We start from the raw sequence: 14,287 nt of genomic DNA, 5'->3' as shown, positions 1-14,287 counted from the left end.
ACGAAGAACCAAACTTTAACGTAACTCTATCTAAAGTCCAAAATAAAAATAATATATTTTTGTTAACTCCATTTAAATAATGTTGAACCAGTGTATTTCATTGAATAAAATATAAAATATTCAAGTAATTGGGTTTGTTATCTAGATTCACTTGCTGTATTAATTCTGGATTAAATCACTTTTGGTCTTATAAATTTACTCCCTAAATTCTTTATATTTTTACTGATGTAAATATAGTTTTCAACTTTTCAATTGGTAAAAGTTTACTTCTTACCATGATAAATATAATTAGTTTTGTCGATTCTTATTACATAACAATCTTTATAGTTTATAAACACATTTGATTTTCTATTTAATTTATTAATCTACATGTGTAAGAAATTTTATTAAATTTTAATGATATTTTACATAACATGGACTACAAATAGTAAAGTATATAGTTTAAATTGTTGTTATTTATTAAAATCTTGAGAGTGAAATGGATACAAATTAAATTTTAGAAGCTAAATTGTTACTTCATTCAAGGACTAAAAGAATTTTTTTAAAAAATTTTTTTTTGTTTACTCTTGATTTGTTTATATATGCACCAAAGTTTAGGGCATGTTTGGGAGTAGTTTTAGAAAGGTTAAAATCACTTTGGTCATATTTTAAATTACTTTGAAATATGCTTTTAATAAGTCAAAGTCAATTTTGTTGGTATGAAATTACATTTAAAAGTATAAATTAAATTGATTTGAAATGATTAAAGACAAATTTAAAAGTGATTTTTAAATGTGACAAGTGGTTTTCACCATTTTAAAATCACTCACACTTATACGGGTATAAATTGGTTAAAGATTTTTTTTTTTTATTTTTTATGGGTAAAGAAATGGAAAGTATGAATCAGATGCAATCTAATTCATTGTTTTTTTTGGTTAATATCTTGATTATATCTAATCCATTAAAAAGTTTTTTTAAAAAATCTCTACAACCCAAAATCAAATCCATCCTTTATTTATTTTTCATGATGTGCTTAATCAACTAGCATATATTTCATGGGCATTATCATATCACCATAAAGAACTAAATAAATTTAGAATAAAACTTTAAATTAGTTTTTGAATATCATAAAGATCTGAGTCAGTAACCACTAACCATTCTGATAGAACCTGAAATTCATCTAGCAAAAGGGTCCAAGTAAAGTCAATGACTAACTCCACTAGTCACCTCAATGATCATAAGTTTAGATTGAGTTTAAAATGATTATGAAAGTAAAAGCTCTAAGTAAAGCACCTTTTGAATGTAAGCTTTTTTCCATTTACTACTTTTTAGAAGGTTCAAAAGCACTTTTTCTATAAGTTTTTTTCCCCCTTTTAAAAAGAAAAGCAATCTTCAAATATTTATGTCCAACTGAGTTTCAAATAGAAAGAAAGGTAAAATCAAATGAAATGAAAAAGAGTGGATAAAATCTTACAGCACTTGCATTACTATAAGATAAGAGGATGCTTATGGCATATGAAAGAGTAGAAAGCAAGAAAATGCTTCTACATGAGTCTTTCTGAAGCAAGGAAAATTACTTATAGCAAACCCACAGCAAAAGACTGATATAACAAGTACTTGAAATGGGAAAGTTAAGTTTTGTTTGATTGAAACTTACAACAGTAGACCACCATTTCTCACTCAATGTACAGATAGAGAAAGCAGAAATAGTGATGATATGGACCCTTAGATTAGAGTTTAAGTGTGAGATCAGGGGTCGAGTCTTCTACGTCCTCCGACGATGTCTTATCTGCTGAGCTTATGCTTGAAATACCAGTCAATACGAAACTTGGTCGAGTTAGTTCATGAGTGTTTCTAGTTTCTACCATTGGACGAAAACTACCTGGCCACATAACTTCTGCTTCGTCGTCCTCCAAGAAAATCGGCATGCCTAGATATCCCGGTCCCGGTTCGAATCTAGCACTGCTTCTAATTTCAGTAGGCTTCATTGGTGCAGCGATTCCATGGAGCAATGAAGAGTGTGCTTTAATCCCTAAGGACTTAAATGATGAGCCTTTCAATGGTAAAGATGCTAAACTTGCATATCTTTCAGCTAGAATCCCCATACGCATCGCCCGTTTCGCCAACGTTCGCTCGCGCTTATGTGCATTTTGGTGGCCACCGAGAGCTTGTGAACTAAAGAACTTGCGTTGACAGTAGTTACAAGAAAACACTCTTGGGACAGCCATTGTTGCAGTGTTGTAACATGCTGTAGGTTCATTACTACTCTGATCACTTGTGCTTGACAATGAAAATCCTGTCGAATCGGGCCGTGTTTCGTGATCTTCGATGTTAAAGTTGAGAGTCAAGTCGAGGCAAACCGACTCAAATCCTGATTGAGCAGCAGCAAGATTGTGGTTAGCAGAGTTAGTTATGAGGCTATTATCATTAGAATTTTCATGGAGTGGAGAAATGTAGTTGGAAGAAGCAACTTGGCTACTAATGTCAGAATCATTTGCCAAACAAGAAGGCTCCTTTTCAAGGTCAAGAAATGGTTTCATTATTGAGTGCTGTTGGTAGAAATCAGAAGCTATACTTTTACATCTACACAAGCTCAAAATTAGCTATCAATATCACCCCCAACTGCCTCCTGTCAAATGTTCAACAAGATACATATCAGCATTATTTTTCTGGCTTTACTCAAGAAACTATCACATCCCATGAATGCCAAAATCAAGTGATCTCTATGAATTTAGTTCATTTTTCATCTTATGAACAAAGATATCAAAGTTACTTAAAGAGAGTGCTGAATGTTTTAGAACTCTTCTCTGAAATATAGATATAAACAGTTTGCTGAAAAGGGGTCAAGATAGAGAGTTCATAAAAATCCAATCCCAAGGGGAAAAAACATGAAATATGATGTGAACTGTAAAGTTCATGATGGTAAATTTACAATCTAAGAACCAAAAAGGGGAAGAGAGAGGAAAAACAAAGTAGCTAATCACTTGATAATCTTTCTTCTTATAAAGACATAACAAAAACAGAGGCCTAGAGATCAAAACCAGAAAAAAACAAACTTTTGATAGGAGAAGAAGAGAATAAACTGTTCTTAATCTGCAATCTCAGCAAGAAAATGGAAAATAGGAGAAACATGGGGGAGATTCATACCATTTCAAGATGAAGATAAACAAGCAGAAGGAACCCAAGTAGCCAACTGCAGATTCTTGAACAAATTGTTGTGAAGCATGAAGAGAGAGGAGAAGATTGAAGGCAAATAAGAGATGGGAAGTGGGGAAAGAGGATGAAGAGAGAGATTTGAGATGGTGGGTTAATTATTGATGTTGTTTAATTATGGGAAATGGATAAAGCAATTAAGGATCTCAGTTTTGAGAATCACATTTGGAGTCAAGATCAAGTGGCTGATTTGTTTAGGAACTCATAGTCTACTTCTCAGCTTCTGCTTTTATGTCAAAAACTCATGTCTCTGATCCAGAGTTAAAGTATGAAGGCAAGAAACAAAAAACCAAAAATGTTATCAAACGAGTCCTAACATATAATTTGATTTTTTCGTCTCCAACCATTTTTCAAAAACTGAAAACAAGAAACAACAATGTCATCCAACAGAAAATAGTGCTAACTAGTTGACGTGTAAATTATATCTTAAGCTCGAGAAAAGGCGAAGCTTAATCTAAAATAAAACCATAGTTATATAAAGCAAAGGTGTGTTTTTCAAACGAGTCCTAACACATAACTTGAGTTTGTCGTTTCCAACCGTTTCGCAAGAATCGAAAACAAGAAACAACAACGTTATCAAACCGGACATATATAATTAATCAATCTTAAAAAGATTGCAACTATCTAACTAGTTGTGTACATGTGTAAATTATATCTTAAGCTCAAGAAAAGTAGAAGCTTAATCTAAAATAAAACTATATATAAATGTAAAGCAAAGGTGGATTTATTCTTTAGCTAAAAAGCAAGTCATATCAAATCTAGAAATGCTCCCTAATGTCAATAGTCACTAACACAATTGACCAATGTAACTCCAAATTTTTGGGATCAAAAACAGAAAATGAATACACAAAACTAAAGCAAAACCCCACATTTGAATTAGTTGAATTCATTAATAGTGGGATGTAATATTGGAAGCCTCTTGTTCCAATATTTTTTTTTTTTAAAAAAAACAGAAATAAGCTATAAAGGCAAGGCTATTAAGTAGGCACTAAAAGGCCTAAGCACATGTTTAAAGAGGATTCCTTCTTTTCTTTTGTAGAACCCATACAAACAAAAAAGAAAAAAAAAATTGAAACTTTCATTGGTTCTCGATATATATATATATATATTATATTATATTTTTGAAGTTAGGCAAACACTCTCAACTGAATGCTAACTTCGATTCTCTCGTATCATAATCTTCCACGTGAGTTTGAGCATATCTGATTGATCCATTCTATAATCAAACAAAAGGGAATGATCTATAACAAAAGAAAAAGGCCTCAACTCAATGAAACAGTGTTGCCTTTCTCGAGAGTACTGAATATTACTTTTATAATAAGAATGTCAAATTACAAATTTAGGGTATGTGGTTTGAAGAAGGTTAGAATTTGATATTCTTTGATCTAACCCTCGTAAAGAGTTTCGAGCGTTGCCATTTCAAATGTGTTACAAGTTTTTGAGGTTGAAATTTAAACGTTCATCAAACTACCCTTACATTTTATCTTTCACAAGTTGTACTGTTATGTTTAAACTTTTCATAATTGTTTCAAAACTACTCATGGAGTATAAAATATTTTGGGATTTTGATTGAAAAATTGTGACATGAAATGAAACAGTGTGGTGATGGCCTAGAATGAAAGTTTAGATCGTCACACTATTCTAAGTCACTGGCAAACTGTTATAGGTTTGAAACATGAAAGTTCCGTTTGGTAATAGTTTTGTTTTCTGTTTTCAGTTTTTTAAATTTATTCTCGTTAATTTCCTCCTCAATTTATTTTCGTTAATTTCCTCCTGAATTTATATTATGATTTTCTCATTTGTTAGAGAAACATTTGAATTCTAAGTCAAATTTTAGAAAAATAAAAAACAAGTTCAAAGTTTAGCTTGGTCAAAAAAACATTAGTAAAAAGTGAATTGAGGAAAAAAAAAACTTATAGATAGAAATAGAGTATATAAGCTTCATTTTCAAAAACCAAATAATTACCAAACTAAGTCTAAAGAATAACTTTGACACTTCTATCAAAAGTCAAAGAAAAAATAGAAATTTTTTTGAAAAAATGATTAACTTCATAAGTATTTTAAGAATTTTTCACATATAGAAAAAATGTCAAATTATTTATAGAAATAAAAAAATATTGATAGATACTGATAGACTTCTATCAGCGTCTATCACGTAATATCAACGATTGATCTCTATCAAAGAAGATTAAGTTTTGTTATTTTGTGTAAATAGTTTCCCTTATTTTTCTATTTTAAAAATCTCCCTATTTTCTATAACATAGTCTATTGATAGTAGCTAAAGCGAGCATGACATAACCTACAATGTTTACCAATTGTGTTTACAACTACTTATAATCTACGATTAACTAAAATAATATCATTCAAAATTCATATTTGATACAATATTCACTACTTTCCATCTATGAATCCTCTCTCTCCTTACAATATTTACTATTTCCTACCCAAACTAAAATAATCTATACTCCGACCCACAAATTATACATAATAGCAACTTAGTACCCCAAACGTCCCTAACGATCAAGGAGTTTGTAGCGTTCGAATTCTCCTACCCCTTTTGTACTCGAGATAAAAATTTAGTTTATTAAGTAAAAGACAATAAAGCCCTTCCCATCTCACTTCCCACACCTGCTAAAATAAAAGTGATATAAATATAAAAAGCATAAAATAGAGAGAGAGAGGACAGAGTTTTGTGTAAGGTAAGCCATGGCAGTTTCCGACAGCTTTGGCTTTGCGCCGCTCAGCACAGCTTCCAATACAAGTCTGGTCCGTCATGCACAGTGCCACCGGCGACCACCTTGTTGCTGCTTTGGTCCCCTCCACCACCACTTTTATTTATTTATTTATTTTTAATTACTTAGCACTAAAAGTTTTGGAGTGGATCTGTGATTATATATTATATGGTTTGTAATGATAATTTGAGTCACGAATTCTAATATTAAACTCTAATATTTACTTAATTCAAACCCCACAATGTTTACTTATTATTCCCCTCTCTCTTTATTCCCCTCATTGCTTTATTTATTTACTTATTTTTGTTTGTTTTTCTTTAATCACCAATGACCATTTTCTTGCATATATGCTTCTTTCGTGGTTAGGCCCCAGAATAATAGTATTTTAATTTTTATGTTCTTATTTATAAAGTTGGTATATGCCCCCTGGATTTTTTAACCATTATATCCATATCATTTCTCTATTTTCTTTTTACTTTCGGTGTCATAATTGCTCATTATCATATTCTTCAACATTCTTACCCGAGTTGGGTTTTGGGCAAAATATCAGAAATAAAAAAGGAGTTCATGTCTTTAGTTTTAAATTGTCTCGGTTAAAAATATTTTAAACTTGGATGTGTTAATTCTAGTTAAATTCTCTTTTGCATTCTTTAGTTTGAGAGTGGAAAAGGGATGTGAGCAATCAAAAACTTAGAGAGACGGATTTTATAATTGGAACCAATGAAAGATTTCTATGAAATTTTAATAATTTTTTACATTGGTCTGTGATTTTTTTCTTGTGTTTCCAATTTTATTACTTAATTTCTTTTAATTTCTTTTATTATTTTTTTTGTTTGGAGTAGATGTAGAGGTTTTTCCTAACACTAAGTTCATTTCTAATCAACAAAAACAAGCTAGTATAGTTTAATTGGAATAAATTTTACTTATTTCATTTTCACTTATTTGGTCCAATTTGCTCCATTCTAACTCCGAATTTGCCCTTGCAAATAAATTATTTAAGCTCATAAAATCTCTAGAACTAGCATTATTTAAGCTCATTTTCACTTATGATAGATCGCGATAGACTATTGTGTATGTCTATCATATCTATTTTCGTTCCAATACATTTAAAATCAATTAAAAATATTCACTTCAATACAATTATTCTTCTCTAAAATTTTTTAATTAAGATAGAAAAATTAGAGAAATTATTTAAATGACAAAATTACATAAAATATTTACAAATAATAGTAAAATTTCACGGTCTATCAACTGCTATCTATGTCTATCATATCTATTTTCATTCCCATACATTTAAAATCAATTAAAAATATTCACTTCAATACAATTATTCTTCTCTAATCTTTTTAATTAAGATAGAAAAAATTAGAAAATTTATTTTAAATGATAATAAAACTACTGAAAATAGTTACAAATAATAGTAAAATATCATAGTTTATCTGCGATAAAACTACTATCTGTGTTTATCACGATACAGATAGTAGTCTATTGTGGTCTGTCACAAATAGACATTGAAATTTTACTATATTTAAAAATATTTTAGTTCATTTTACCATATTTGAAAACAACCCAAAAAATTATCACGTAATTCATTATAAGTAGAGAAAATTATAGATACTAAAAAGTAACTACTCTCTGTTTGATTTTCTATACTTCTCTCTGATTTACATTAATTTTACGTTTAAAGAAGATTTATATATGTGCGAAACTTGTGTCATAATGGTTTTAGTCTAAATTAACTCACTTATAAAAGTTTTAACATTTAAATTGATTTAGGTCCAGTTTTATAACCTTATTTGTTTTATTAGTTTTGGTATTTCAAAATTGTGCATATAAATACCTCTTCGTTGACTTTTTACTAATATTTTAAAAAATCAACGCAAATTTTGAAAAACTTTAAAAAGTTGTTTTTAAGAACCTATTTTTGTTTTTAGAATGTAACTGAACTCAGTCCTTTTACTTTGGAAAAAATGAAAAAATACGGTATGAAACTGAGAGGAAACATTGCACAAATTTCAAAATTAAAAAAAAAAATTAAGACCTCGTTTGGTAACTATTTTATTATTTTTTTTAAAAAAAAAAAAAATTAAGGTTATGAACAATACTTCCACCTTCAAATTTTTTTCTTTGTTTATCTACTTTTCACTCATGGTTTAAAAATCAAGCTAAATTTTGAGAACTAAAAAAAATTGTTTTTGTTTTTAGAATTTGGTTAAGAATTCAGTCATTGTACTTTTAAGAAAATATGCAAATCATTTTAAGAAATATAGATGAAATAAACATAACTTTCAAAAACTAAAAGTAAAAAACGAAATGGTTATCAAACTGGGTCCAAATGATTATGAGACGAGACCTTGGAGTTGAAATTGACACAATCCCTACAATTTAGAAGAAGAAATTGATACTTGCCCAAATATTTACGCCCCCATTTGATAACCATTTGGTTTTTTATTTTATTTTTTTTAAAATTAAGCCTACTTCATCCATATTTCTTACCATCATTTGCATCTTTCTTAAGTATAATAGTTGAACTCTTAGCCAAATTCAAAATACAAAAACAAAGCAACTTTTTAACGACTATTGTTTTAGTTCTCAAAATTTTGCTTGGTTTTTTAAATCATTGGTGAAATGTAGATTAACCAATGAAGCAATTTAAAGGTCGAAATAGTGTCTATAGATTTAATTTTTAAAAACAAAAATAAAAGACAAAACGATTACTAAAAGCAACCTTATATAGTTAGGTTCATGTCATCCTTAACTTATAAATTTTTTTTTTTTAATCTTCTGCAAACTCTAGTAGTAATATAGACTTCTTCTTCTAATTATTATTATTATTTTGAAATGGTAGTAAATGTGATTATTGAACCTTCACATGAAAACAAAGGCTTTTGAGTGGTTCTATTTGATTATTAGACTCCACAACTTAACAGTTATAATAAGAATGCTTTTAATATTCAATTGATGTGGACTTGTAGTTCCATCTTGTTTAATATATTTTTAAAGAAATTAATATTTAAGCACCCAAAACAATTATTTATATATATTGTTCCAACCCATACTTAATGAACAAACTAAGTTTCAAATTTCAAATATTTATATCCTCAACTAAAGCATGCACTTCTAAACTAGAAAACTCTATTTATATGTAATTTAAAAAAAAATTAAAATTAAAAAAACTATAGTAACCAGCCTTGCCTTTGGTGACAAGTTAATGGCCACATGTGGCAGCAACTTCAACATTCTTTGGGGTTGCATACTTGGTTGATATATACTAATTTTTATACCATAAAATATGTAAATTGATTAGTGAGAATCAACATAACTTAATTAACGGTAATTTTACATATATTTTAACCTTTCAAATTAGAGGTTTAAATCTCTACACCCCATTTATTACAAATTTAATATCGATTTCAAAATATGCAACACTATCTAAATAGTAAATTTTAATTTCATTTGCATCCATTGAGTAGGTAAACGTTATGCTTTAAGATCGTATAACCTTTTTTAAAATTTCTTTTAGCATAGTTAAGGTCCCATTATTGGTTCCGTTTTGTGACTATTTAGGTTTCATTTGGTAATGGATTAATTTTTTAATTTTTATTTTTGAAATTAAATCTATAAACACCCCTTCTACCTTCAAATTGATTGTTTTGTTATACACTTTCTACTAATGTTTTAAAAACCAATTTAAATTTTGAAAACTAAAAAAAGTATTTTTTAAAAAAAAAACTTATTTTTGTTTTTTGGAATTTGACTAAGAATTCAACTCATTAAATTAAGAAAGTTGAAAACAATTATAAGAAATTGAGAGAAAATAGACTTAATTTTCGAAAATCAAATGGTTATCAAACGAGCGGACCTTAGTTTTTTAGTTTTTGGTTTTTGAAAATTAAGCCTATAAACGTTATTCATTTCACCTCTAAATTTCTTTCTTTGTTTTCTACTTTCTACCAATGTTTTTTTTTTAAAAAAAAAGACCAAGCCAAGTCTTAAAAACTAAAAAAAGTAGGGCCTCATTTGGTAGCCATTTAATTTTTTAAAATTAAGCTTATTTCCTCTCATTTTCTTACCAATGTTTTCATTTTTCTTAAGTAAGAGAGTTGAATTTTTAACCAAATTCGAATAATAGAAAACAAGTTTTTAAAAACTACTTTTTTATAGATTTCAAAACTTTGCTTGATTTTTGAAAATATTGGTAGATATTTAAATTAGATAACAAAGCAAAAAAATTATAGATGGAAGAGGTATTTATTGTCTTAATTTTCAAAAACAAAAAATAAAAATCTACATGGTTGCCAAACGAGACTTTGGTTTTTTTAAGAACTTATTTTTATTTTTGAAATTTGGCTAAAAATTCAACTCTTACTTAAAAAAGATGAAAATCATGGTAAAAATTGAGAGAAAATAGGTTTATTTTTTTTAAAAAAAAAAACAAATGGTTACCATTAATTGAGGCTATAACTATTTAGTTTTTGTTTTTTTAAAATAATGTCTATAAACATCATTTCCATCTATTGGTTTATATGTCTTGTTGTCTAAATTGTAGGAGTGTTTTCAAAATCAAAGCCAAATTTTGAAGCTAAGAAAAATTCTTAAAAAACTTGTTTTTGTTTTTGGACATTAGCTCAATATTAAATGTTTATTTAAGAATTATAGAAACAATGAGTAAGAAATTGCGAGAAAACATGCACAATTTTCAACAACCAAAATAAAAAATCTATTGATCACCAAACCGACCTAATAATATTTATTTGTTTCACAAATCACAATCAATGTTTTTGAACCTTACTGTATACGACGCTCTATATAATGATATGTAGGAGAATTTAGTTTAAGATATAATCTAAATAGTCCATATTATATGTTTCCACAATTTCTCATTGTTGAGCCATTCTTATTACTTTTGTTACAGCAGTGTGATTGACTGATTTTATTTCAAGACTATAGTATAATTGGTTGATTTTATTAAGGCAAAATTCGAGCGACATGTTGTGCAACATGTCAAAGACATTGTTATTAACATTGTTACATGTTTGGCAGCATTTTCGGCAAAATATTTTTTTCTTATTTTTCTGTATTCATTTCCAAATTTTCGTGGCTGCTTTCCTTATTCTCCTGCACATAATATTTATTCACTTCTAAAAGATATTCTCAAAGCGAGTCTTATATATGATGATCTTTTCATTTTTAGGGTTAGCCGCCTTATTAAAAAAATGTATATTGAGAGTTTTGAGCTTAGGGTTTGTCTAAGTCTTAATCTCCATGTATTATTATTGAAAATCCTTGTATTTTTCGTTGAGATTTTGGTTCGGCAGCCATTGTAGAAGTCAGGAGGGGTTTGATTTGATATTATGTTTAGGGGGAGCCTAAATATGTTGACAATAATGAAAACTCATATTTAGGGGAGCCTAAATTTGATGAATGTGAGGGGATCTCACTCTTAAGGGAGCCTAAGTATGTTATATTGAGGGGTTCTTATGTTATATTGAGGGGTTCTCATACAAAGGTTGGAGAAGCATTTTTGTATAAATGAGGGGAGCTCAAACTTAGGGGAGCTTAAGTTGAAACTGAAGAGGTAGTTGTATATGAGTCACTGAAGAGGGAGTATGTTAGACAAGTACTTTCGTTGTAATTATTAAACTCTTTATATAGTGAAGTTTCGTTCCATCGGGCACACAACCTCCAGACGTAGGTGAATTTGCACTGAACTGGGTTATCAATCTCTATGCCTTTATATTTTTGTTTGCTTTCGTGCTGCCCACTTATCATACATATTGTCTGTGGCATCGTACTTGACATTCTATCCTGTACTAGATCCACCCTATTTTTTTTCAACTTTTATATTTCCAATGGTGTGGTGTGATAACTTAACCATTGTTTTGCTTGTTCATTTTTTTAACATGTTTGAACTGATAAGCGTACAAAAAAGCATAATTGGAAAGTTTTTGAAATGGTCAAAATTGCTTTTGTTAAATTTAAAGTCACTCTGAAACATAATTTTAATCATTCAAGATCAATTTAGCAATTGATTTTATACTTTTAAGCGAAATAGGTTTCGATAGAGATTAAACAATCTACCTATAAAAAACTTAGAGTGATCAAAACTTAGCAACATTAGATGAAAAAAAATCAAGAAAAGTTTTAAGTGCAAAGACATGTTCAAAAGAGGATTAAGTCTACAACCGATAGTAAGGTACCTTTATGATATGAGTGTTGGAATATAAAGAATACATGCACAGCGGAAGCAAGGATCGATAACGTTCTAATTACATAAAAAACAAGAATAAACATGCATTAAGGGTTTGAAATTACAATTTTGTAGAATCCACCGCAATCTTTCTCTCTCGTACTCGATTGACACCACCAACGGTAAATCCTCACTATTCTCCGGTTGAAGAACACGATTGTGGGACCGTTTTGTTAGTGAAAAACAAGAGAATTGATTTTGGTTGAAGGGTCAAAGTTCAAAGAAGCATTAGATTTTACAAAATTCAAAAACCAAACTATTTATAGGAAAAATACATGCAAAATCCTATCTTGCATGTCTTCCACCTCAAACTTCACTAACATGTAAACTTTAAGTGTCAAGCCTTGGAAGTGCCACTTCAAAGTCCACTTAGTTAGTGGAAAAATCCAACAATTGGATTTTTCCACTAACTATTTTTTTATTAAAAAATGAAATACAATTTTCAAAATTTAGAAATTATTTAATTAAAACAATTTCAATTAAATAAAATAAACAAATTTAATATCATATATTAACTTGTCTTTGACACCTAGTTTTGATTAATCACATTAGTCATGTTTAAAAGACTCTTTCATGCTAATATTCAAGAATACTCTAAAAAATAATTAATTAATAAATTAATTATTTAATTGTAAATTATATCTCATATAAAATACAATTTTCCCTCAATTTCAAATTTGAACATTTCAAATTCTCACTTCACCTAGTTCTTCAATTTTGTCCGTATTGAGCTAGCAAGAAGACTCGATGGACCTACAAATCATGGGATCCAACGATTCGAGACTAACCAGTCAAACTCTTTAACCTAGTTAATCAACATTCGTTAATTAATAGGACTATCCACTATAGCCTGTAGTTGTACTCCCCTCACTGTAGATATATTATGTGTCTATTTGATATAACCATGATGAGTAATTCAACCATTCACATGTTGTTCGTAATAGCGGTTGGGTCAAAAGTTGTTTTACCCCCAAGATTACTCCTTAGGTCCCACTAATCCTCTAATGAACAATTAGTTTGTGATCCAATCACTAAACTGAGTCCCTCTCGGGAAAATGAGAGGGTGGGGCCCCTTGTTCAAGACCCAAAGTCAACACTTAAGGGAACAACCTCTCTACTATCCCTAAAAGTGGGTTGGAGTGAATTCTGTCTTGGACCCTATGTCTCCAACTATCTACCTAGTCTTACCCCTGGAATGAGAGGCTTATTGAACCGGCGCTGTTGAGCCAACCCTCACCCATGCAAATCTACATAATCCCGAATAAACAGGAGTTCATAGTTAACTCAGGATCAAGGTCAAGTTACCTAGGTCATCACTTTAAAATAGTTAGTCTTAAACAGTAAACAACGTTATAAAGTAAGAGTGACTTAGGTCTTGGTCCGATCTTATGCAAACTCATTGCATAGGACGCCCCCGCTCCTCATGTCAATACATGAACGAACTAGGACACTTTGTTTGTAGCATTTTACAACAAATTGTAACAACCACAGAGTGGACTGCATCCGATAGTGTTACCAAAATAAGGTACCTAACCTTATTCATATACTATAGACCATTTTGGCTATTTACTGAACTTGATCCACTCTTATGTCTCCACATAAAGTTCATGTATTTATATAATAGCCATGGATCATTAATTTATTGGATTTAGACTTTACAAGTTCAATTCACATATTCAATAGCAATTTTATTCAATAAACGTCAATAATGTCTTTATTAATAATAGAATATGTTTAACATTACAAACTGCGAGTTTTAGGACATACAACTCAACAATGAGTGAATTTGAACCAAACGAAATAAGCCAAAAATGATCAGGAAAAGATAAGATTTAATCCTAGCTTGTTTAGGATTAGGAAGAAATCATTAACACTAGATTAAATCTCCTATAAATACATAATTATAACTCTATATAAGGTAACTTAAACTTATGATTTCTTCTCTATTCTACAATTCTCATTCTAACTTTGGCATCAGAACCTTTTTTTCTTTGTTTTGCACGTTCTCTCTTCCCCAAATTACAAATTTACCTCCGTTGTTACATGAAGGTCATATGCATTTTTCTCTATCCAAATTTAGGCATCAACACTTTCTACTAAGTAGATTTCTCCC

General features: G+C 29.5%; 1 protein-coding gene across 1 annotated transcript; it reads right to left on the bottom strand.

Moving 5' to 3' along the window:
* Nucleotides 1-1,495: 1,495 nt before the first annotated feature.
* On the bottom strand, nucleotides 1,496-3,453 carry LOC120092202 (zinc finger protein 4-like). The gene is made up of 2 exons (XM_039050444.1): nucleotides 3,127-3,453; nucleotides 1,496-2,608 (listed from the first exon to the last, which is right to left on the bottom strand). Exon 2 carries the CDS (start codon nucleotides 2,517-2,519, stop codon nucleotides 1,710-1,712), a length of 810 nt encoding a protein of 269 aa, XP_038906372.1. The 5' UTR covers nucleotides 2,520-2,608; nucleotides 3,127-3,453; the 3' UTR covers nucleotides 1,496-1,709.
* Between the last annotated feature and the right edge of the window lie 10,834 nt (nucleotides 3,454-14,287).

The sequence above is a fragment of the Benincasa hispida genome, chromosome 1 (assembly GCF_009727055.1).
Source record: "Benincasa hispida cultivar B227 chromosome 1, ASM972705v1, whole genome shotgun sequence".
NCBI classification, from domain to species: domain Eukaryota; kingdom Viridiplantae; phylum Streptophyta; class Magnoliopsida; order Cucurbitales; family Cucurbitaceae; genus Benincasa; species Benincasa hispida.
Note: the sequence above shows the minus strand (reverse complement) of the source record. Positions and strands in the feature narration are given on the sequence as shown.